The sequence below is a fragment of the Dasypus novemcinctus genome, chromosome 10 (genome assembly GCF_030445035.2).
Source record: "Dasypus novemcinctus isolate mDasNov1 chromosome 10, mDasNov1.1.hap2, whole genome shotgun sequence".
Classification (NCBI taxonomy): domain Eukaryota; kingdom Metazoa; phylum Chordata; class Mammalia; order Cingulata; family Dasypodidae; genus Dasypus; species Dasypus novemcinctus.
The window spans coordinates 121,065,009-121,092,241 of record NC_080682.1 but is presented as its reverse complement, the minus strand read 5'-3'; the positions used below and the strand labels follow the sequence as shown (position 1 = coordinate 121,092,241).

The 27,233-nt window shown below is 37.4% G+C and overlaps 1 protein-coding gene across 2 annotated transcripts in view; it reads right to left on the bottom strand.

Annotated features, from left to right (window-relative positions):
- Positions 1–27,233, bottom strand: part of TMEM135 (transmembrane protein 135) — a 305,374-nt gene that overhangs the window by 264,335 nt on the left and 13,806 nt on the right. The window contains exons 2-3 of one of the 2 annotated variants that reach the window (XM_058306154.2): positions 17,981–18,108; positions 15,495–15,587 (exon numbers count right to left, since the gene is read on the bottom strand). In XM_058306154.2, coding sequence (XP_058162137.1) covers positions 15,495–15,587; positions 17,981–18,108 — 221 coding nt within the window. The remainder of the gene's footprint in view (positions 1–15,494; positions 15,588–17,980; positions 18,109–27,233) is intronic. The other variant, XM_058306155.2, reaches the window with a different exon arrangement.

Here is a 27,233-nt window from a genome sequence, read left to right as displayed (position 1 = left end):
GAAATTTTAATATTCCGGAAGTCACATGGAGGCATTATGACTTAACAAACAGTACTGAAGAGAAGTTAGGAAATCAGGGTTTCAGTTAACTTTAGTTCTGATACTTTGTCATTTTGTCATTAAAATGAGGGAAGAGGACAAGTTATCTAACTTCCATTTTATAAACATGAAAATTATGTTTAAAAAAACCTTATATTTATCTCCAATATTTAAGCAATAATATTGAACCTACTACTCTGGATGGAAGGAGAAAGGAAGCCCAAACACACACTGAGCCATAACCCCACACAATCTCCCTCCTAATAAGTTCTAACGCATCTCAGCAAAACAACAGAACCCTAGGGTCCTCCAAAAAAGAATTTAAAAATACTGGTAGACTGAAGCATCCTTTTATGTCTTCTTTTCTACGATTTCTACATGGACTGAAATTGTTCTTACTAAATCATACCAACCTTACCAGTTCTTGCCAAATTGTAAATCAGAGATGTCTGATATGACTTATTTTATATAAAGTATATAAAGAAAAATTGAGGTATCAGCAGCATCTAAGAGTCACACAACAGAAAAAAAAAAGCTAAAAGCTTCTCAATTTTACCAAAAGCTAATCACATATGAAGAAAAAAAAATAGTCTTAATTTAAATTCTAAAATAAAAATATTTCTATACTTTCAGAGGAATTAAGTTAATGTATGGTGCTATTCTTTAAAATATTTGTTTTATTCCACTAACCTAATACTGTATCTAACATTCACCAGTAACACAGCTATAGTTTCATCACTAGCCCCCATCAACTGGACAAAAGAAATGTTTATCTTTACCTACAGGGCAGAGATTATCTTGTTTACCTATACATTCCCACAAACCTGCATGCCTACTACCTGGCACATAGGAGGTGCTAAAGAAATTACTATTGAATTATTAGAACAAAAAACCTAATCATCAAGATGACAATAGGAAACGTCTTTAAAAAATAAATAGAGGAACACACCATAGACATATAATCACCAATGCCAGCCACCAGAAGGGAGACATTTAATCATTCCAGGTTATTAGCAAGCAAAAGAAGTGATGAGCTCACCAGACATCTGCATGAAATTTAACTGTTTGTAAGGTATAATAAAAATTATTAAATCAGATTTAATTTTCCCAACAGCCCTAACGAAGGATAAGGCAGATTATTATTTAGCCTCACACTACAGAAAATCAAGAATCAGAGAAGTTAAATAATTTCCTTTAAAATACAAAAGTAGCACAAAGACAAACTGGATTTAGCAATCATTTCTTCTGACTCCAGTTTCAAGTTCTGTTCAATGCACTGCCCTGCTGCTAGAGAAGGAAATCCTTTCCCTACTAAGGAACTTTTAATTTCTGCAATTCGCCAACTCATTTAATATGGTGCCCAAACAGGTTTCTGTTCTTTGAGGATGAATAGAGCTTTGACTGACATACTCTTATTATTCTAATATTGTTATTAGATTATGCCTTATTCTGCTCTCATTTCAATTTATCCTCCCCAAATAAAACTGGAGAAGAGAATATGAGGAGGAAGATCACCTCCTTCCCAGCTTTACGTGAACTTCAACCCAGAACTAAAAGCCTCAAGGAGAACCGCCATTATCTGTAAAGTGCATGATAGGATAGATTTTAGGTCCACTCTTCTTGGTAGGGTTTCCCTAATGCAATGTCTCCATCTGCTATTCCAACGTCAGTTTTATAGCTGTACATACGCTATCTCTAGTGATACTAAGTGTCACAAGAAACTGATGTTAATGAGATGCCATTTTATTATTTAACACCTGACTACATATAGCCTAAAACAAGTCACTTCCTTCCAAATGGGTAAATCCTCTCTGGAAAGGAAGTTACACACTAAAACACTGCCACAGCCGTGATAGGGAAAGGGGAGGTTCCAAGTAGAACAGAGGGCTGCAGAGGTCTAAAGAGGAGGGGCTGGGGCAAGGAAGACAGTAACTTTTTAACTTCATAGGAGGTACTGATACACAGATACTCCCTTTCTGTTGAAAATCACTAGATTAGAGGGTTGGTGAAGCTCAGCAAATAAGCATTCCAAAGTTGGTTGGGTATTTATTTCTTTAAACCATAGATAAGACTGGGGAAGGAGGGACTGAATCTCCTCAACTCACATTGAAAATTGAAGTAGGTGTACCTGCCGAGAGATACTGGCTAAAAAGAAAATGTTAAGAACCCCTGACTAGGAACTCTAACTCTTCAATCAGAGTATCATTTTTTCTATGGTAAAACATTACAGTAATTCTACTTTCCATAATATTTTAATAGATTAAAAGGTATCTTCACATCCTGCTAAAATTCCAAATACCAATTATTATCTACTAAAAATATAATGTCTAAGTAGTTGAACAATAATGCTCTAGTACTGGAAATCTTAATGAATATATTCTTCAGCTAACCTTCTTAAGACAAACTTCATGTCTTAGTGGGCTTTTGAATAATGTTATATGTAACACATTACATAGCGATGAACAGTATAACTACTCTAATTCTAAATATTTGTAATTCTACATATACATATAAAGTATAAATGTGGGAAACGGACTTTGGCCCAGTGGTTAGGGCGTCCGTCTACCATATGGGAGGTCCGCGGTTCAAACCCCGGGCCTCCTTGACCCGTGTGGAGCTGGCCATGCGCAGCGCTGATGCGCGCAAGGAGTGCTGTGCCACGACGCAAGGGTGTCCCCCGCGTGGGGAAGCCCCATGCGCAAGGAGTGCGCCCATGAGGAAAGCCAACCAGCGTGAAAGGAAAGTGCAGCCTGCCCAGGAATGGCGCCGCCCACACTTCCCGTGCCGCTGACGCCAACAGAAGCGGACAAAGAAACAAGACGCAGCAAATAGACACCAAGAACAGACAACCAGGGGAGGGGGGGGAAATAAATAAATAAATAAATCTTTTTTTAAAAAAAAAGTATAAATGTAACAATACTTACATGTTCTACAAATAAGGAGATGTTAGATATTTTAAAAGAAAAAGAAAGTGAGAGTTCCTAAACATTGCAGTGGTTTACTAAGAGATGCTATTTAATCATCTCCTAAGTCTTTCACAAGATATAATCAATTTTCATCTGTCAGAAAGTATGGAAATACTTCCTATGGTATAGGAATGAGCAAGATAAACTTCTAGACTAAAGTAAGATTCTATGATCATAATCTATTATATATACTATATATACATAAACTTTTTGGGATTTAATTTTCTTCCTGTGAAGATAACATGTGAAACTTGAAAATGCCAAGTTTATGGGTCAAGTTTATGATATTCTTTTAGTCACATAGTGTATACAGTTCATTCATTTTGGTAATATCTGCTTAGGGGAATTATAACTACTAAGATGCAATTTAGCAACTCAATCCACAGATACGCTTAGAAAAAAATACGCAATTTTTTTATGTTTTAATCCATGTTTATATTTAAGCACATAGCAGAGTTTTTAACTTAAATATCAAAGCAAATTCCATAGTAATTCTACAAAACAAAATCCATCAAAACAACTTCTTTCTGAAACACAAACAAAGCACCTCCTAGGAAGAGAAAGAGAAGACTAGTTCTTAACAGCCCTCCTAGGGATAAACTAGATGTTACCAATGCTTCCTGCTGGGTTACCAGGATCACAATTCTTTGTAGCACAAATTTTTTAAGCAACCTTGGAAACAACTTCAAAGCTTTCTCAGAACCCTGCAGTGATGTGATTAAGATTTGAGTAAACTGCCCTCTTACTAGGTGTCAGGAACTAGCTGGCAGAACAGGCTTAATTCAGGAATGGGAGGGATGGATGAAAGCATGCAATGGAAAGAGGAAAAAAAAAGATACAGGGTAAGGAAAGTTAAACCAAGATAGATGAAGACATCCATACAGCTATAGCTAGATCTTCAGCTACATTTAATCATATATATATCCATTATATATTCTAACCTCATTAAATGCTTTTTTGAAAAACTGATTATACGAGTACTAGATTTATAATCCCAGAGTAAAGACCTTGCATTGTTGTGAAATATTTCTTACAAACTATGAGACAGCATCGTCAAGATATTACGACTACCTATAGCCAATATCTTATATTCAGTGTATTTTCACCCAACCCACCCAATTATTAACCCCCTGTATTAGTATTATATATAAGTTAAAGTTCATAAATATTCTCATATTTGTTCTTTTAATGACAGTCCATCTTCTACCCCAGGAAATAAGATCCACCAAGTGTACACTTTGAATGGATTGTACAAAGCATGGGGGTGGTATAAAACAGATTTTAGACCCAATCAAAATTTGTGGTTGATACACACACACACACACACACACACACACATACATTCATCCCTCAACAGTAAGAGCTATTGCCCGGTGTTCTGAACTGCTTCACCTAATAAACAACGGAATTAAATCAACACATATCACAAGGAGTTCAACTGGATAACAATCAAATCAAGGGAAGGATCAATTTTTTTCAGCAACCATGTGAAGCTAAACAAAACCAAAAAATATTGTCTTTCAAATTAGAACAATTCAGTTAGTATTCAGAACAGGTCATAAGTTATACCACCAACAAATTTTCTATAATCTAGGGTCTAAATGAAATACTAGTGTACTTTAAAAATCCACTTAAAAGACATAAAAGCAGGAACTTATAAAGGAAGTTCACCAATCAAAAATGAAAATAAAAAGGAAAAAAATTAGCAACCAAAACCCACATTATCACCTCAATTCCAGGAAACTTCTTTTTATTGTCTAGGAAAGTAATGCTTTTAAAACCAATAATACAATTTTACTTTAGTGTTATTGTATATGAACTAACTTTGATTTTCAGAGTAAAGCTGTTTTTTTTAACTAAGAATTTAAAGTTGAGACACAGGCTAATATAATACATCAACAGAAAGAAATTGAAAGCTCAATAACACACACAAATATATATTTTTGAAAAACCATATATTAGAAGGAGGATATAGTGGTTTGGAGCTACATATCACAGAAAAACATGTTCTTAAGTGTAATCCACTCCTGTGGGTGTGAACCCTTGTAAATAGGACCTTTTGATGAGGTTACTTCAGTCAAGGCATGGCCAAGTGAATGTGAATGGGCCTTAATCCTATTACTAGAGGCCTAAAGAGGGCCACGGAGAATAAAGCCACAGGGAGCAGCAAGAACCGGGAAGACAAGGGAGCCTGGGAGACAGAAGACTGCGTTTCCACCTGCCAGAAAAGCCAAGGCCCAGGCAGCCAGCCCCAGAAGGCTACAGTCTTCAGAGAGAGAGCATGGCCACGCTGATACCTCAATTTCAGACTTCTAACCTCAAAACCATGAGCCAATGAATTCCTATTATTTAAGCCAATCCATCATGTGGTATTTGTTTTAGCAGCTGGGAAACTAAATTAGTGGGGAAAGGACGTATAATCCAATTCATGGAACTGGAGATACTGACTATGCACCAGCAAAAAAAGAAAAAAAGAGGGGAAACAGATGTGGCTCAACCAATTAGGTCCCGTCTACCATATAGGAGGTCCAGGGTTCGATGCCCAGGGCCTCCTGGGGAGGGCAAGCTGGCCCACACAGTGAACTGGCCCACGCAGAGTGCCGCCCTGTGTAGGAATGCTGGTGCAGGAAATCCACCCTGCACAGGAGTGCCTCTGGGCATGACACCCTTTGACTGATACAAATTCAAAGGCTTTACTGTTTACTTGATTAAATCAAGATTAGGGCTTTGATTCGACCATGTCATTAGGGCATGCAGGGTTGAGTCCCCACCCCCTTGACGGGTGTACCAGTTTGATATGGTTATGAATTCCAAAAATGGATACTGGATTATGTTTGTAATCTGGTCTGTACCTGGGCATGATTGAGTTATGATTAGGGATTTGATTGGGCCATGTCATTAGGGCCTTGAGTCCCCACCCTCACAGATAAAAGGCATGGCAAAGGACAGAGTTGAGGGTTTTTGATGCTGGAGTTTTGATGTTGGAGTTTGATGCTGAAGCCTTAAGCTGGAGCCCCAGGAAGTAAGCACACAGAGGAAACAGAAGCAAGCCCCAGGAAGAGAGGAGCCCTGAGCCCAAGAAGAAGCAAGCCCTGGGAACAGAGGAAACTTGAACCCAGAGAGAAGCAAGAACCCGGAAGAGAAACCCAGGAAGCCTGAACCTTCACAGACGTTGGCAGCCATCCTCCTCCAAAACTTTGGTGAGGAAAGTAACTTATGCTTTATGGCTTGGTATGTGTAAGCTCCTACCCCAAATAAATACCCTTTATAAAAACAAATCAATTTCTGGTATTTTACATCAGCACACCTTTGGCTAACTAATACAATGGGCTGTATAAACAGATGCTCAATCAAGAACAGAGAAGTATATATGCAGAAAAAGACATGGCAGAGGAGAGAACTAGGTTTTGACACTGTAGCCCCAGGGACAGGTGAGCCATTTGCCCGAGAGCTTACAGCTGACCCTGGGAAAAGAACTGAGCAGCTGAGCGCTATAAGCTGGGACAAAGGAAGGCTGAACCGTCGCAGACATTGTCCGGCATCCTGCTTCAACACGTGGCAACATAGCCCGGGTGAGGAAGTACCTCTTATGGTTCCTTGACTCTTTAGGACCTTGTAACTGTAATTTTCTACCCCAAATAAATACCCTTTATAGACACCAACAGATTTCTGGTACTTTGCATCAGCACCCCTTTTGGCTGACTAATACACAGGGGAACTGGACACTGGAGAAAAGGAAATGATCAGACATTTTGGGTATTACAATATGTCACTGGCTCAGAAGTGACATTAATTCCAGGAGACCCAAAACGTCACTGAGATCTATCAGTCAGAGTAGGGGCAAATAGAGATGCCATCTGGAGCCTCTGGCAGGCCCCTAAAGGAGAATCTGCCATCCTCTGCAGATACCTTTTTTCCTTTTTGAGAAACAACTTTTGGACTGTTACTGGGCCTTAGTAGACACCAAATACTTAACCATGGGCCACCAAGTTACCATGAGACCTGAGTTGTCTATCATGAGCTGAGTATTGTCTGACCCATCAAACCATAAAGGTGGGAATGCACAGCAGCACTCCATTATTAAGTATAAGTGGTAGAGTCCTGAAGGCACAAGTGGGTTACCTGAGGAAGTGGTCCAAGAGCCCATGGACACCACTCCTGCCACATTACCATCTCTTTCCCAGCCCACAGCTATGGCCTCTTAGGGAGTTCCTCACAATCAGTTGAATGAGGAAGAGAAAACTCAGCCTGTTTTACAGATGATTCTGCATGATATTAAGTTACCACCTGAAAGTGGGCAGCTGGAGAACTGCGGCCCCTTTCTGGGATGTCCCTGAAGAACAGTGGTGAGGGGAAATCATCCCAGTGGGTGAAACTTTGAGCAGTGCACCTGGTTGTCCATTTTGCTTGGAAGGAGAAATGGCCAGAGGTACATCTGCATCCTGATTCATGGGCTGTCGCCAATGGTTTGGCTGCATGGTCAGGGAATTGGAAGGGACATGATTTGAAAAATGGTGACAAAGAGATCTGGAGGAGACATATGTGGTAGACCTTTCTGAGTGGACAAAAAACATGAAGATATTTGTGTCCCTCATGAATGCTCTCCAGAGGATAACGTCAACGGACTAAGATTTTAATAATCAAGTGCATGAGAGGAACCATTTTGTGGATACCAGACAGCCTTTTTCCCCAGCCACTCCTGTCATTGCCCAAAAGGCTCATAAACAAAGTGACCGTGATGGTAGGGATGGAGGTTATGCATGGACTCAGCAACACAGACTTCCCCTCACCAAGGCCAACTTGGCTACAGCCGCTGCTGAGTGTCCAGTCTGCCAGCAACAGAGACACACACTCAGCCCCTGATAGGGCACCATTCACCAAGGTGATCCACATGCTTCCTGGTGGCAGATTACATTGGACTTCTTCCATGATGGAAGGAGCATCAATTTGTTCTACCTGGAAGAGATATGGGTTTGCCTTCCCTGTACACAATGCTTCTACCAAAATTACCACCCATGGACTTAGAGAATATCTTATCCATCATGCATCACCATGGTATTCCACACAGCGTTGCTTCTAATCAAGGAACCCACTTTACAGCAAATCATGTGCAGAAATGGCCATATGCTCATGAAATTCAGTGGTCTTACCATGTTCCCCATCAAGCAGCTGAACTGATAGAATGGTGGAATGGCCTTTTGAAGACTCAAATTATGGCACCAACTAGGCAGCAATACCTTGCAGGGATGAGGCAATCTCCAGGAGGCTGTGCATGCACTAAATCAGCATCCACTCCATGATGCTGTTTCTCCCATAGCCAGGATTCACAGGTCCAGGAATCAAGGGGTGGAAATGGGAGTGGCACCACTCACTATTACCCCTAATGATCGACTAGGGACATTTTTGCTTCCTGTCCCTACAACTTTAAGCTCTGCTGGTCTACAGGTTTTAAGGTTCGAAAAGGAGAAGTACTCCACCAGGAAACAACACAACAATTCCAATGAACTGGAAGGTGAGACTGCCACCTGGCCACTTTGGGCTTCTCATGGATCTGCATCAACAGGCAAAGAAGGGAATGACTGTATTGGCTGGGATGAATGATCCTGACTATCAAGGAGGGAAAGGATGCAACTACCCAATGAAGGTAAAGAACAGTTTGCCTGGAATACAAGAGCTCCCATAGGGCATCTCTTAGAGCTACCATGTCCTGAGATTAAAAAGTCAATGGAGGGAAACGGACTTTGGCCCAGTGGTTAGGGCGTCCGTCTACCATATGGGAGGTCCACGGTTCAAACCCCGGGCCTCCTTGACCCGTGGGAGCTGGCCATGCGCAGTGCTGATGCGCGCAAGGAGTGCCGTGCCATGCAAGGGTGTCCCCCGCATAGGGGAGCCCCACGTGCAAGGAGTGCGCCTGTGAGGAAAGCCGCCCAGCGTGAAAAGAAAGAGCAGCCTGCCCAGGAATGGCGCCGCCCACACTTCCCTTGCCGCTGACGACAACAGAAGCGGACAAAGAAACAAGACGCAGCAAATAGACACCAAGAACAGACAACCAGGGGAGGGGGGGAAATTAAATATAAATAAATAAATAAATCTTTAAAAAAAAAAAAAAAAAGTCAATGGAAAACTGCAACCCAACCCAGGTAGAACTAACAAAAGCTGTTTGTAGATATAGATAATATTCTAAAATGTATATGGAAATCAGGCCATGGACCTAAAATGGGTAAAACAATTTTGAAAAAGTAAAACGAAGTGGAAGGAATCACTTTATCCAATGTTAAGATGTATTATAGGGAAGTGGTTGTGGCTCAACTGATAGAGCATCCAGCTACCATATGGAGGGTCCAAGGGTTCGATATCCAGGGCCTCCTGACCCATGTGGTAAGCTGGCCTGCATGCAGTGCTGCCACGCGCAAGGAGTGCCAGGCTACGCAAGGATGTCCCCCATGTACGGGTACCCCACACACAAGGAGTGCACCCCACAAGGAGAGCCGCCCCACACAAAAAAAGCACAGCCCACCCCAGGAGCAGCACCGCACATATGGAAAGCTAATGCAACAAGAAGACACACACATAAAAAAGCAACAGTTTCCTGGTGACGCATGACAAGACAGCAAGCAGACAGAACACACAGTGAATGGACAGAGAGAGCAGACAATGGGGGGAAGGGAAGAGAAATAAATAAAATAAATCTTAAAAAAAAAAAGATGTATTATATAGCTGCAGTAATCAAGACAGTATGATATTAGCAGAGGGAAAGACAAATAAATCAATAAAACAGAGAAGCAAGAAAGAGAGCCATAAAATTCATCTGACTTTTTGTAATAAAAGTGCAAAAGCAATTCAAGGGAGAAAAGAAAGCCTTTACAGTAAATGGCATCCATGAGCCAAATAAAGGGAACCTCGACCTAAGTCTCACACCTATTCAAAAAATTAACTCATGCTGGATCATGGACTTAAAGGTAAAGAGAAAAACTATAAAACTTTCAGAATAAAACATAGAAGTGTTTGGGAACTAGGACTAGACCAAAGAGTTCTCAGACATACCACCAAAAGCATGGTTATAAAAGAAAACATTGATAAATTGAACTTTATCAAAATTAAAAATTTTAGTTCTGAGAAAAACTCTGAGAGGATGAAAAGGCAAGCTAGAGAACGGGAAAAAAATATTTGCAAACTACAAATCTGATATAGGACTTATATCTAGAATGCATGAAGAACTCAAAACTCGAGAGTTTAAAAAATTTCATTAGAAAATGGGCAAACTACATTAGAAACAGTTTATCAATAAGGAGATATAAATGGTAAATATGCACATGAAAAGATATTCAACAACAGTAACCATTAGAGAAATGCAAATTAAAACCATAATGATGTATCATTATGTACTGGAAAAACAGTGATAACAAATGTTGGAGAGTATGCAAAGGATCTGGATCACTCTCACATTACTGTTGGGAATGTAAAATGATAGAGTCTTTCTGGAAAATAGTTTGACAGTTGTTCATCTATTCCTTAAGCATTTATCCCAGAGAAATGAAAACATCTTCACACAAAAACCTGTACACAAATGTTTATAGAGGCTTTATTTGTAATAGCTAAGAACTAGAAACAACACGAATGTTTAAATGAACTCTGGTACTTCCATATAATGGAATGCTACTCAGCAATAAATGAGCTAATGATAAAGGCAACAACTTGGATGGATCTCTAGGGCATTATGCTTAGTAAAAAAATCAATGTCGAAAGATTAAAGACTATATGATTCCATGTATATAGCTCCTTCGAAATGGCAAAGTTGTAGAAACGGAGAACAGATTTGGAGAAGGATTTGGAGAAGAGGTGGGGAGGTGCAAATATAAAATGGTAGCACAAGCGAGTTCCTTTGTGGTGATGGAACAGTTTTGTATCCTGATTGTGGTGGTGATTAAACAAATCTATATGTGAGATTAAACTGTAAAGAACTACACACACACATACAAACACAAGAGTACACGTAAAAACTGCTGAAGACTAAATAAGATCTATATTTCTAGTTCACAGTAATGTCAATTTTCTGGTTATGATACTATACTACAGTTATATAACCTGTCACCATTGTGGGGGAAGCTGGATAAAGAGTACTAGGAACGCTATGTACTATTTGTGCAGCTTTCACTAACAAGTTACCAAAAAGAAAGAAAACAGACCACATAGTGAGAGTCATAGTAAAAATAACATTAAATGATGTGAAATAACCAAAACCAAGCATTTTAGTGGCATCAGTAAATGTAAATGGACTTAAATTATAAATTTAAAAGATTTCCACATTGACCCACCAAAATAAAACCCTCCTTTATGCTATACATGAGACAACCTAAAATAAACAGTTTAAGAAAGGAAAAGACATATTATACAAACACAAGCCAAAAGAAAGCAAGAGTTGCAATTTTGAAATCTAAAAACTTAGAACTCAAGCCAAAAGGCGTTAAATGAAAAAAGAGCATGCTTTTTAAAGCTAGAGACCCCAACTCAAAATAAACTATAACAATTATGAATATCTAAGTGCTAAATAACACAGCCAACTGTCATAAAGCAGAAACTGCAGGAGAGTAAAAAATAATAATGAATTAAATACATATACATTAAAAATAGATAACCCTCTTAGCCCAAGATAGTTCAAGGAGATGAAAAAGAAAAAAAAATGGAAACAATCTAAATAATATAATCAACAGCACAGATTTTTTTTTAACAGCACAGATCTTATGGCTATGTATCAACCTCTGAAGTTGATAACACAGTAGACCTTTTTTTCAAGTGTTCATGAATCAGTTAAAAAAAAAATTAGTATAGACTAAACCACAAAGAAAACTTAAGTTCCATAAGTTCTAGTTTTCAATAAAACTAAAAATTAATAAGAAAGAGGACCTTCCATCTTTTTAAGCTCCCCACTAAGTAACACAAAGGAAAAATACAAACTAAATGGCAGAATTTCTAGAGCAGGAGTTCTTAAACTTTTTTGTTCCATGGACCCCTTTGCCAGTCAGGTGAAAACTATGGACACCTCATGAAGTCCACACTATACTGTATATTATTTAATAAATATAATACACCCACACCAACACAGCCCCACAAGAATAATTTCAATTCAAGTTCACAGACACCTTGTTAAGAATACCTGTTCTAGAATATGGTAATAATGAAAATACTACATATTAGAATCTATAGGATACAATTAAAGCAGTAATCAGAAAAAATTTAATAGCTTTAAATACTTACATCAATAGAACTAAGAGAATGAAAATAAAGCATCAAACTACAAAGTTTTAAAAAGGAAAGGAGGGAAATAGATGTGGCTCAACCAATTGGGCTCCCATCTACCATACAGGAGGTCCAGGGCTCGATGCCCAGGGCCTCCTGGTAAGGACAAGCTGGTCCACGTAGAGTGCCGGCCCACGTGGGAATGCGGCCCCACACAGGAGTGCTGCCCTGCATGAGAATGCCGCCTGGCATGGGAAAGTCACCCTGTGTAGGAGTGCCAGCTGATGGGGAGAGCTGGCGCAGCAAGATGACACAATAAGAGACACAGAGGAGAGAAAATAAGAAGATGTAGCAGAACAGGGAGCTGAGGTGACGCAAGAGAGTAATCATCTCCCTCCCACTCCAGAAGGTCCCAGAATCGATTCCCGGAGCTGCCTAATGAGAATACAAGCAGACACAGAAGAACACACAGCGAATGGACACAGCAGACAATGGGGGGAATAGAGGAAGAAATAAAGTAAATCTTTCAAAAAAAAAAAGGAAATTAGCCAAAAGAGTCAAAGGAAGGAAGAAAGACTAAAAGCAAGAATTGAAATGAAAAACTGAAAAATGAAATTAATAAATAAGGTGATTCATTGAAAAACAAAATCAATAAAATTTCTAGCTAACAATAAAAAGGAAAAAAGCATAATTACCCAAAATAAATGAAAATAAGAAATAACCACTGAAAACAGAATATTCAATCAAATCATAACAGACTATTTGTACAACTCCATGAAAAAAAAATCTATATAAAATGGATAATTTCTGGGAAATGGATAATTTTTAAGAAATGTGGAACTTCCTAGCTCTTACAGAATGTTTCTAATTCATTCTATGAAAACTGGTCTGTTTAAAATTTCTTTCTTTATCAGGTGAGTTGACAGTTTAAACAGACCAATCTCCTAAAAGAAACTGACAACTTTTTCTAGAGCCACCACCCAAAATGTCACCCTGTTCAGGAGGTTTCCCAGAGGAACTGACCAAACATTCAAAGGCCAGAATATGCATTACTACCTAAATTATTTCAGAACAAGGAAAAAGGAAGAAAACTTCTAAACTGTTCTATGAAGTAAATATGACACTGATAGTCAAATATAAAAAGAATACACACACAAAAAAATGACTACCTGAACTCACAAACTCACTAATATTAATGCAGAAATCCTAAGTAAAGTGTCAGTAACCAAAATTTTTTTTAAAATACTAAAAAATGAGAGAATCAAGGGAGATTTATTATAGCAAAGCAAAGACTGTAGAATATCAGAAAATTATTAATCTAATTCTCCATAAATAACAGATTTATTGGAAAGATCTAATGATCGTCTAAATCACATATTCAAATACTAAACTATGGACCTCCTGATGGCCTCAGCATCAGCTATGAGAGTAAATTCTTACAAAGAAGATTTAATCTGAATCTAATCAAGCCTTTAGACTAAACTTTAAGTTTACAAATAAGCAAACCAATTAAATAATTGCAAGAGGAAACAATTCAAACAAAACCTAAATATGTTACATACAATAAGACAGCTGGCCTGGTCTCTTGCATAAGTCAATGCAATGGGGAAAAAGTGGCCAAACTATCCAAGATTAAAAGAGAATAAAGAATATAACATCCATAAGCTCTGACTAAATTCTAATTTAAAAAATAAAAAGCTATAAAACCCATTTTAGGACAGTATTGACTGTATGGCATTAGGGAAGTATTGCTAATTTTCTTACATATGATAACAGACCTATAATTGTATAGGGGAATATCCTTATTTTAGTAGATGCATGATGGAGTATTTAGGAGTAAAGTGTCATGATGTCTAAACTTACTTCCAAAGGTTCATAAACACACACACACACAACCAAGCATACATATATACAAATAAAGTAAAAATGGCAAAATGCTAACTTTAGGAAATGGTTATAAGGTGTTCATTTGAACACTTTCTGTTGAAAAGTAGGCAGCTAACTTCAAAAATGTTATCTTATTATCCAAGTACTAAAAAAAGGCAATGGTTTTCACTGATTCAGAGCACCTTTAAAAACTTCATATATGAATAACATATTTTTAAAAATAAATATATTTTCACAAACAATATCCATATTTTGAAATTGATCAGGGAAAAAAATACAACTGTCTCATTACTTATGGGTAAAAACTAACAACAATAATACTTAACGCTCATATAACACTTAATATGTGCCAGGCACTCTCCTAAGCACCTTTATATCTTTTCTATGTGTTAATTCATTCAATTGATCAACCCGATGAGTAAATATTATCAATAAGGCCATTTCTCAGATGGGGAATATGCCATAGAGGCTACACAGTAAGTCGGAGAAGACCCAGTATCCTAAGGCAAATAGCATAGCTCCAGAATCTATGCTGTACTGCCCTCTCAGGTGGAGTGGCCTATTTCGAGCATTACTGAATTGGTAAGGCAGGGGTTATAACATCCACCAGGTCTTTGAGTTTAATAATTCTAATAATCCAAAAATATCATGATAATCAGTCAGAAAACCACAAAAATTTAAATATCACTAGAATGCATGAAGAGTGGCTTCAGAGGGTTTGAGTAATTATATGGTTACCTGATAAGCTCTCTATCCATACTCTTACCAGAGGATCAACGACTATAATAAACAGATACTTAAACCGAAAGGTTTCAATACATGACCCCATCCTGATTTTCTGGGTTAAAGATATAATCAAAGCAGTTCTTTCTTAGCAATAAAAATAATTATTCATGGAATGGCACATATTCTCTTATGCAAAAGTCTCAACTTCAACTGTTGAGCTGACCAAACAATTTACAGAAGGACATTCAATGAGCCTGAAGCAATGTACAGACATAGATGACAAGAGAAAACTATGTCAGTTTTCTCAGGAGTTAAAATGGTATCATGGTTTCAGAGTAGATCCTTACTTAGAATTTGCATATTCTATGTTTAAGCACAGCAGATAATTCTCTTATTTGCTAGTACACAGAGGCTAAAGAGGATTATTGCTTTAAAATATCAATATTTAGATATTATGTAAGCTTACTAAATATAAATAACATTTACATAAAATTAAATTTTAATCAAATATTTGCAAGACTGAAAATTTTATCTGCAAAAACTTCTCATCCCTGGACAATAAGTGATAAGTGAAATTTCTAGTTGGGGTGAGGGACAGTAAACCAGTTCTATTAAACATGTAGATATGTAAACTTTTACCTGCTTTTTCTTTCAATTAGAATGGCCACATATGAAGCTGGCAAGGCGGCACCAAAGCCAGGACTCCATGAGTAGAATTTTCCAAGTATCTTCCTGAAATTCAAATTTGGAATGTTGGCATGAAAATCCTAGTTGGTCATTTAGTCATGATGAATATTAGTCCCCCTTCCCAGTCCCCCCTCTACCTAAATGCCCCACAGCACCTCAAACTCACCATATCCCAAACTGAGCTCATCATTCCTCTCCCCATTCCCCTTGAACTTGTTCTTCATCCTCTACTTTCCTAGGTTAATGGCACCAACAACTACCTATTCACCTCTGACACTGGAGTTGAGTCACCCTCAACTTCTCCTTTTTCCCTAGTTAATCTATTCACAATCAATCTCTCAAATGCCTATCCAACCTACTGCCCGCCTCTGACTTATTATAGTTAAGTCACTCACCATCTTTCATTCAGGCCACTACACCAGCAAACTAAATGCTACCTCTCCTTGAAGCAATTTAGTCATTTACTTATTTTCTGGATCCACCACTGCTCAAAAAAGCAAAGCCTCTTTCTCAGTCTCCTTATCTACCAATCGGGAACAATAATATTACCTGCCTTACAGCTATTATGAGGACCGTATGAGCTATTTCCCAGTACCACACAGGGCATAGAGCAAGCACTCAAAAATGACAGCTGTTATTACAGTTCTTATTATAATTATTATTACTCTTTAACACAATACACATTCAACAAATCTGCTTCTACAACACTTGGTAACTTTTTTTTATAGTACTAACCAAAGCATTTTATATTTTTTAGTTATATGTATGTCTTTTTTCATTTACTAGAATACATTCCTTGAAAGTAGGAATCTGTATAGTACCTCTCACATTATAAATGGCCATAAACTGCTTGAGTTTTCAAAGAAAGAAATTTGGAGACATTAGGAAAATATTTTCCCCTTACAAATATAGTATGTTCCTAAGAAAGGGAGAAGAAGCATGTAAAAATTACTTTTAAATTATCTGAATAAAATAGGTCAATTGCTAAATGATGCTTTATAGGAAAATAATATATACATATACCAATAAGGATCCAGAATCAAAGATAAAATGATTTTCTTAATTGAAGCTGAGCTTTGAAAGGATTAGAAAAGCTACTGAGGAACTATAACTTTGTTATTTCTGAAATAGACCATCAGAAACATTCTGCCTGAGAAAACTAGAGGTGGCTCTCCCTCCAATATAAACTCCAAGCTTCTGAATGCAAAAATTAAAAAGAAAAGTGGACTCAATGAATCAGGGAAAGGAAAAGCATTGATGTTATCTTAATTATAAGTATTTTATATTTCCATAACCTAACAAAATAGGTCACAAAACATAATGAAATATATTTCAACAGCAAGTTATTATTGAAATTTTTAAAAAAACTAATTATCTTACAACTTTATTTTTAGAATTTTAGTAAGTATTACAAATCTTCCAGCAAAATATATAATGAAGTTTCTCACACAGATTTTAGTCCCATTTAAAGACATGATTTGCTAAAGAGTATAAAACACTTATCAATTATGTTCTGCATAATAGAAACGTTCACAAATATTAATGCTCTATGGGAAAAGTCTGTAAAAGACATATAAAATTATATTTTTAGTTGCAGTTAAAATTGCAGAACAACCCTGGGCAACACTAATTGGACAACACTAACTGGGTAATACTAATATGAAGATAAAAGGATCACAAATTTAAGAACAACATCAATTATCAGTGTATTATGAGTGTATCATTTAACTTGTTTGTTTCCCCAGCTTGGTATTTCAAATAATTGAACAACCACTATATAAAATTTTAATAATTAAGTAAATACTTTAACTTAGATTTAAAAAAAGAAACATTACTTGGGGTTTTCAACAACCAGTAGGGAAAAAGATAAAAAGAAGGAAACATCTAATAAGCATGTATGGTATCCCACTGCATTCAAAAGACTGAATTCTATCTGCACTCTACATTACAAATTGCATGAAGCATAAGTCATAGTAGTCTGTACAAGACTGAATCAGAACCAAGTTTCTTCAGTTAGGCTATACCAGAAGTTAACTAATTATTTATACATAAACACGTGCATTTTATAGTCCTTTGAAGTACGTTCTCTGCATGTGTACCTAACCTATATCTTGGACAGTTGCTTCAATTTCTTGATCTGTGAAATTAAAAAATTCAGAAATCCTGATCAACAACTTGATATAAAACAGCAGTCCTCAGAAAATGATGGATACATTAAAGTACTTCTGGTACATAATCACACCAATAACTTGAAGTTTATACTGCATCTTTGGGCTAAAAGGCTCACGGCTCCTGATTTTACAATTTTCTTTAAGATAAATGTCATTTCGCAGAGAAAAAAACGGAAAGTAATCTGAACAAAATTTATGTAAACATCTCTATTTCAGTTTCAACAATGGAATTTGTATCAACCTCCAACGGTGATTATAAGTACCAACCTGAAAATGCAAAAGAAAGCCATATACAAGGCCCCATTAGCTGTCAGAAATGAAGCGGATTGTAGGATCTCAGGAAGTAGTTTGTGTAAATAATAGTCTAATTTTCGTTTCCGGAGAATTGCTGCAATCTGGAAAGAAAAAGGCTTTTTTGTTTAATGCAACCAACTTTCCCACTTAAACTAGCTCCTAAGTGGAAGTTAACTGCATAATAATAACATACATTTTAAAATTAAATGAAAAACCCTGATATTTACAGGTTCCTCTCTACATTTTCCAAGACAGAAATGAAGACACTTTCATACCTGACAAAGTACTAATATCTAGAATACATAAAGAACTTCAAAACTCAACAGCAAAAAAAGCAAAAAAAGCAAAAACAAGCAATCCAATTAGAAAATAGGCAAAACACATGGACAGGTATTTCACTGAAGAAGACATACAGATGGCAAATAAGTCATTAGAGAAATCTAAATTATAACCACAATGAACTATCACTATATACCTATCAGAATGACAAAAACTTTTTAAAGTGGCAACACCAAATACTGGAAAGGATACAGAGAACAACCGGATCACTCAACTGGGAATGTGCAATATTACGGCCACTCTAAAAAAACACTTTTGCATGTTTCTTAAAAAACTAAGCAGAGGGAAACGGACTTTGGCCCAGTGGTTAGGGCGTCCGTCTACCATATGGGAGGTCCGCGGTTCAAACCCCGGGCCTCCTTGATCCGTGTGGAGCTGGCCATGCGCAGCGCTGATGCGCGCAAGGAGTGCCGTGCCACGCAAGGGTGTCCCCCGCGTGGGGGAGCCCCACGCGCAAGGAGTGCGCCCGTGAGGAAAGCCGCCCAGCGTGAAAAGAAAGAGCAGCCTGCCCAGGAATGGCGCCGCCCACACTTCCCGTGCCGCTGACGACAACAGAAGCGGACAAAGAAACAAGACGCAGCAAATAGACACCAAGAACAGACAACCAGGGGAGGGGGGGAAATTAAATAAATAAATCTTAAAAAAAAAAAAAACTAAGCAGGCAACTATTATATCACCCAACAATTTTAGTCCTGGGTATTTACCCCAAAGAAATGAAAACTTACGTTCACACAAAATCATGTGTACAAAACCTTTACAGCAGTTTTATTTGTAATAGTCAAATAGGAAACAACCCAGACGTTCTTCAAAAGTGAATGATTAGGGAAGTGGCTGTGGCTCAGTTGACTGGGCCCCCATCTACCACATGGGAGGCCCTGAGTTCACTTCCCACAGAGAGCCGATGGCCCACGCCCAGGGAGAACCAGTGCAGCAAGATGACACAACAAAGGGAGACAAGAAGCCGACACAGAAGAAAGCACAGTGGATAGACACAGAGAGCAGACAGTGAGCAAGCGGTAAGGGGGGGGAGGGGGAGATAAATAAATAAAAATAAATCTTTAAAAAAAAAAGTGAAAGGTTAAACAAAGAATATAGTGTACCACTTAGCAATAAAAAGGAAAAAATCAGTAATATACAAAACACCCTGGATGAATCTCCAGAGAATTATACTCAGTGGGGGGGGGGGGGGGGAGCCAATTCCAAAGGATTTCACATGGTATGAATCCATTTATATAACATTCCTGAAATGACAAAATTATAGAAATGAAGGCTTACAGACTGAACGAAGGGGACAGAAGGCAAATAGGTATGGCTAAAAAAGGCAGCATGAAGGATCCTTCCAGTGATGGAAATATTCTGTATCTTGACTAGAAAAATGTCAATATTCTGGTTGTGACAGTTAGCATATTACAGTGTTTTTTTTTAATTTTTTTAAAAGAAGCTTTAGATTATATAAATGTTACATCAAGAATACAAGGGATTCCCATATGCCCCGCTCCCTCCCCCTCCAGTATACTACAGTTTTGTAAGATGTTACCACTGGGGGAAGCCAGATAAAAGATACACAGGATCTCTCTATAGTATTCTTACAACTGTATGTGAACCTACAATTCTCTCAAAATAAAAAGCTCAATTTAGGAAAAAAGTGGCCGTTTACAGGGCCAATAAGCATAAAAATGTACTCAGCATCATCAGTTACCAGGGAAAAGCACAACTGGATATGACTGCTCACTGACCAGAATGGCTAGAATGAAAAAACACTGATAATATAAAGTGTTGACAAGGATATAGAACTCTCATATTTTGGTGATAAGAATGTAAAATTGTACAGTTACTGTGAAAAATTCTTTGACAGCATCTAATGAAACTAAATGTATACCTGCTCTATTCCCGGCAATTCTACACCTGGGTACATAACCAACAAAAATAAGTGCTTATTTCCAAGAAAAGACATATTCATAGCACAATCTATAATTACAAATACTGGAACAACCTAAACGTCCACTAGCAGTAGAGCAGATAAATTGTGGCATTAAAATATATATATAGGGAAATGGATGTGGCTCAACTGATAAGAGCATCTGCCTACCATATAGGAGGTCCAGAGTTCAAACCCAGGGACTCCTGGCCCATGTGGTAAGCTGGCCCATGCACAGTCCTGCTGCACACAAGGAGTGTCATGCCATGCAGGGGTGTCCCCTGCAAGGGTGAAAAAAGTGCAGCCTGCCCAGGAGTGGCGCCACACACACAGAGAGCTGACACAGTAAGATGACGCAACAAAAAGTGACACAGATCCCCGGTGCCACCAAGTATGCTAGCGGACACAGAAGAACACACAGCAAAGAAACACAAGAGAGCAGACAACTGGGGGGGGCGTAAAAATAAATCTTTAAAAAAAAAAAAAATATATATATATATATATACACACACACACACATATTTGCAATATTAGTTATTCTGGGGAAAAAAAAAAAAAATCTGACACAAAACACAGGAAAAGTCTAGGACCTTATCATCAGCGTGCTCTAATTCCGAGCTTGAAGCAGGTATAAAAGCGGCTAGAAGACGGATCCTAAGCAGCCTGGGAGGGAAGGCCGTGCCTGGGGCACAGGAGCACAGTGACCGCCACCTTGGTTTTCCCTGAAGTACCACATAGTTATTATCACTTTCTATGTATAATCGAGCATACCACGGCATGAAAAAGGTTAGGAAGCACTGAGGCGACCAAATAATGAACGCACTCATTTTAAAAGCAATTACGCTCGTGAATAAAATCATTATCACACATCATCAGAAACACCACATTTTATATCAAAGACCATGTAATGTTTATATGCTTTGGTCCAGTAATTCTGCACTGATTAATCCTTAGGATGAATTTTCAAAACACAAAGATTTAGTTAACAAGAAGGTACACCGTAGCACTATGGTTAAAACGTACACTGTATTTATGTACTTATATTTATATAAACTGGTTTTAAAAGTCTATTTATTGACCTGGAAAAATAAATCAAGACATGTAAATGAAAAGACAGATCACAAAACACTTGTAATGAACATATAGAATGCTGAACTGTTAAGCATTGGTCATCTTTGAATGGTGGATAATAGATTACTGAAATTTTTTTCTTTTTACTCTTAGGTATTTTCCAAATTTTCTACAATGAACATATTATAATTTATAATACTGGGGAGGGACAAGTGTGAAATAATAAAAAACAGGGAACCGTAATGTAAACCATGGACTATACTTAATAGTACAATTATAATAATAGTCTTTCATCAATTATAACAAATGTACCACACTAATACAAGGTGTTAATAATAGGGACAGAAAGGGTATTTGGAAACTCTGTAAACTCTGTATGATTTTTCCATAAACCTACAACTTCTCTAATTAAATAAAAATAAAATTAAGAATCCTTGTTTAGATGCTCTTTAGATTTCATTTTCCTCATTAAAGTGGTTGAATTAAATGATCCTAAGTGTTCCTTTTCCCACTTCTGAAATTCCGTAATTTTTTTTTTTTAGGTACCAGGGATTGAACCCCAGACCTCGTATGTGGGAAGCCAACGCTCAACAGCTGAAACACATCGGCTCCTGAGATGGTGTTTGCCTGTTGTTGTTTTTTTAGGAGACGCTGGGGATCAAACCCGGGACCTCCCATTTGGGAAGCAGGTGCTCAACCGCTTGAACCACATCCACTCCCTGTAATTTTTAATAGATGGTATTGGAAGAAATGGATATTTGTGTGGGGGAAAAAAATGAACCTAGACCCTTACACCTTGCACTACATAGAAAAATTAATATGAGATTGATCATAAAACTAAGTTTGTAAAATTAGCATCTAGAAGAAAATACAGGCAAATACTATCATGACCTCTGAGTAGGCAAGGATTGCTTAAAGGCACAAAAGCAATAACCAGAAAAGAGTAATAATTTTGATTTCATTAAAATTAAGAATCTATTTATCAAAAGACACTATTAAGAGAAGGAAAAGACAAGCCACAGACTAGGGTAAGATTTTCACAATACATAGATTTCCTAAAAAGGATCAATGAGCAAACCATCCAATGAAAAAGTTGGTGTTTTATTTCCTAAATTGCTCAAAGCAAATACAATGAAATGGATTGGGTTAAACAATAGGAATTTATTCTTTCATCGTTTTGAGATCAGGAAAATGTTCAAATCAAGGCATCATCAAGGCAGTGCGTTCTTCCAGAAGACCAGCTGCCAGTGATCCTTGGCTCCTCTTCCATATGGCAAGGCACATGGTTGTGTCTGCTAGTCTCTCCCTTCTCTTTTGGGTTTTGTTGATTTCAGTTTCTTACTCTGTGGCCATTTTTTTTTCTTTGTCTGAAAATTCATTGTTTTCTAAAAGACTCTGGTAATTGGATTAAGACATTCTGAATGAGGTGGGTTACACCTTAACTTAAGTAGCCTCAACAAAAAGTTCTACTTACAATGGGTCCACACACACAGGAATGGATTAAATTTAGGAATTTTTTCTATGGTACATATAGCTTCAAACAACAACAGTGGGCAAATTATTTAAAATGCCACTTGACCAAAGTAAACATCTATATGGTCAGTAAACATATGAAAAGGTGCTCAATATTATTATCATCAGATCCATGTAAATTAGAACCATAAATGAGAAACCATCAGGATGGCTAATTTTTTTTTAACTTTCAGTTTAATGAGGATATAAAAGAAATGGAATTCTCATTCTTTGCTAATGAAAGTATAGCTGGTACAACCACTTTGGAAACCTGTTTGATAGTATACAAACCAAGGTTAAAAACATGCATACATAATGGCCCAACATTTTCACTCCTAAGTATGTCCCAAAGAGAAATGAATGTGTATGTTTACCATAACAAATGATGAAGACTGTTCAGAAAAACTTATTCCTAATAGCCCAAACCTGGAAACAACCCAAATGACCATTCACAGGAAAATGGATTAACGGTGTCCTACCCACTACAGAACTGTATGTACCTGAGAAAATCATGTTCTTAAAGGTAATCCATTCCTGTCATCGTAAACCTATTGTTAAGTAGGACGTTTTCATGAGGTTACTTCAGTTAAGGCCCTTAATCTTTTTACTGGTGGCTCTTTGTCTTTTTACTTGAGTCTTTATAGGAGAATGAAATTCAGACAAAAAGAGAGAAAGCCACAGAAGCAAAAAGCTGAAAGCGAAGGGAGAGAGAGACCAGTAGAGGCTGCCATCTGCCTTACAGTGTGGCAGAGGAGTCAAAGATCACTGACAGCAGTCTTTAAGAAGATAGCATCACCTTCACGATGCCTTGATTTGGACATTTTTCTCAGTCTCAAAACTGCACACTAATAAATCCCCACTGTTAAGATACCTGCTTTTAATATATTGCCTAGCAAACTAAAACATTCATACAATGGAAAACTACTCAGTAAAAAAATAGAAACTACCACTACATGCAACCATATGGATGAATCTCACAGTCATAATGTTGAGTCAAAGAGGCCAGCTCCCCCCACCAAAAAAAGGAATATGTAACACACTTTAGGATACTACTTAAGTGAAACTCAAGAACAGACAGACTAACTATAGTGATAGATGTTAGGACAGTGATTACCTTCTAGCATATTGCCTAGAAAAGTACCTAATTAAATCTTCTGCAGTCCTGGGAATTTCCTATATGTACATTTGGGTGGTGGTTACGTGATGGATATGCACACACACAGACACGTATACATAAACACCTGAACATTTTAGATTTCCGAACTTTACTGCATGTATGTTATACAAAATAGTAAAGTAGAAAGAATTCTGTGATGCTACCCCACCAATAAATTCTTTTTTCTACTTCTACAATTCTGTGATTCTTATCAACCCAAAGGAGCACGTGCCTACACCATTCTAAGCACCATAGAAGAAAAACACATCCCTGCCCACATCTAGCTTATTATCTCAATGAGGAAAAAAAATAAAATGAAATAAAATAATCAGCAATCAATACAACAGGGCCCCAATTATACAGTACCAAAAACAAAAATTTTAAAAAAGCAAAGGTACTTACTTAAAAGACTAGATGAACCTAAGCTGAAATCATTACAGAATGTTTTATAAATGAGCTGGTAGCTGGTAATGGAAAGTTAAAAGTTAGAATAAAAAAATAGGGGGTGGAGGAACATTCCAGGCCTGAGCTGAGACACAGCAGCTTTAAGCATAGTTCATGAAGGGGAAATATGGAGACCACCCTGACTAATGCAAAGGCTGTAGACAAGAGTGATGTAAAAATAAAATGACAGTCCCCCAATTTAGGAATTTCTCTTTTCTAAGAATATCTCTATTAAGCATCCATCAGGAACAGATGCATTTCATCTTATTCATGTATAGTCTCCTGTTTCCCCAAGTGGTTAATGCCACACATTTGCTATAGAGATTGTTGACTAGTACTGGGATTGCAGTCTATGGCCGTGGAATATAACAAGGCTAATTGGCTCTCAAAGGGGCCTCAAAAGGCTCTCAAAAATTTTAGTCCTATTAATATCATAAGCCTTATTAGTATACATAATTTAACAGTCATTGCTTGTCTCAACACTAGAAGATGCCAATCCTAGAGGGTTTAAAAAATCTGGTTTTCTTTGTGAAATAAAAAAGTTCACAATAATGAGTGAAGAGTGGATTTTATGTCTTATTTCTTTAATCTTTCTCAAAGAAGTCACTAGCAAATAATGACTTCTTTAAAGCAGGGTCTTTCAACCACTTACTATGTTCCAGGAAAGAAGGCACTGTTCCAAACACCATGCAAATATTAATTCTCTTAATCTTCACAACAGTCTATGAGATGGACGAGATTATTACCCATTTTAAAAGATGAGAAAACATGGGCACAGAGAGATTAAGCTAACAAGTATCAGAGCCAGGATTAAAATAAGCCCAGTGGCTCCATGGTCCATACTCTTAACCACCACTTGATGCTGAACTCTGATATAGTCTAAATAGGGAGAAATACCACTTATCCATAGCGCATATTATAAATTAAAAATTCAGCTTACTAGCCACAACAGGAGTTCAGGCTGCCTATCCTGAAAGAAAAATAAAACACACAGAAATATAGGGAAAATACAACTATGATATATAAATAACCTTACTTCATATTCATGAATTTGGTATACACATGTACCAGTGATGACTCCAGGACTAGAAATCACATTCCCTGTCTACTAGAGGTAAAGACAAAGATGGAAACACAATATTCACAGCATTAAATCAGCAAATAAAAAGAACTAATCCCAATAGAAAAGACAACAAGCAAAATGTGTACTTAACTTTTTTCCTTCTTCCTCCAATATCTCAGTACTTTTTAAAGAAATGAGATGACAAATATACTTAGCAGAGTAACTAGCACATAGTAGGCATTAGAAAATACTAGTTTCCATCAATAAACCACACTCACTTCCTTTATGTACTGTGCAGCTTTGTTTTATGAATGCTTAGAAGACATTAAAAGAAACAGCATTAAAAAGAATTATAAGGCATCGGTAATGCCTCAGGTCTTCCCCAACCTGTCTCTTATAATGGGATCAGTGACCAGGATGGTCACTATTGCCTGACCATTCCATGGTCAGGAAAGCTGTACAGCATTATTCAGAGGTTAAATGGTCCACATGAGAGCCAAAACTAAACCGCATTTTTTTAAAAAGATTTATTTATTTCCCCACCCCCACGCCAGATGTCTGCTCTCTGAGTCCATTTCCTGTGTGTTCTTCTCTGATCGCTTCCATCCTTATCAGCGGCCCCAGGAATCTGTGTCTGCTTTTGTTGCATCATCTTGTTGTGTCAGCTCTCTATGTGTGCAGCACCATTCCTGGGCAGGCTGCACTTTCTTTCGCGCTGTGCGGCTCTCCTTACGGGGCGCACTCCTTGCGCATGGCGCTCCCCCATGTGGGGGACACCCCTGTGTGGCAGGGCACTCCTTGCACGCATCAGCACTGCGCATGGGCCAGCTGCACACAGGTCAAGGAGGCCCGGGGTTTGAACCGCAGACCTCCCATGTGATAGGCAGAGGCCCTATCCATTGGGCCAAGTCTGCTTCCCTAAACCACATTTTTGTTGCACCAACAGATCCAAAACAAAAACAAAACTTCAATAGACAGAACTAAAAAGGATCTTCATCTATAGTCCGAAGACTTCCTGTATTTTTTTTCTAATAAAGTTTTAAACCCTTTTTAAAAAGAAGTCCTAGTTTTAAAAAATATTTAGCATAATAAAATATGTAGAAATACTTTGCCATGAATAAATCACACCAAATTTGAACTGTTTCTAACATTTTTATTTTTAAAGTTAAAATTATAAGCTACAAAAGCCAAATTTAAATATCTTTTAAAAAATGACAAGAAATAAGTATTACAGACCAATATTTATTTACCTACCTTCTTACATTTTTCAGAGCTTTTTAAAATGCACTCTCTCATACGATTCCCACTACAAACCATGAGGAAGTTAAAGCAAGATTATCATCTATTTACAGATGAGGAACCTGAGAAGCACACTATAAATCATACAGCAAAACAAGAACCCAGATATTGTAACACCCAATACCCTCGACCATGCTGTAACATCAGGGACAGACAACCAGCTTATTAAAAACAAATTTAAAACTTAAAAACTAGGGCAATTCTGTTAATAATATATTTGGGAAGTTACAAGCAAATCTTCAAAAATTTTCCTTAACTGTTTATGATAAAGCCTCCCTATAATGAAAATCATGTCATCACGGTTTAGCGATGACCATTAAGTCTGACCTATAATAATAGCCTTACCAATCTCAGTAAAAGGGTCACTTTCCAAATTTATACGCAACGTTGAAATAAGGCTTTAAAGGTAAATCTGAAAATGTAC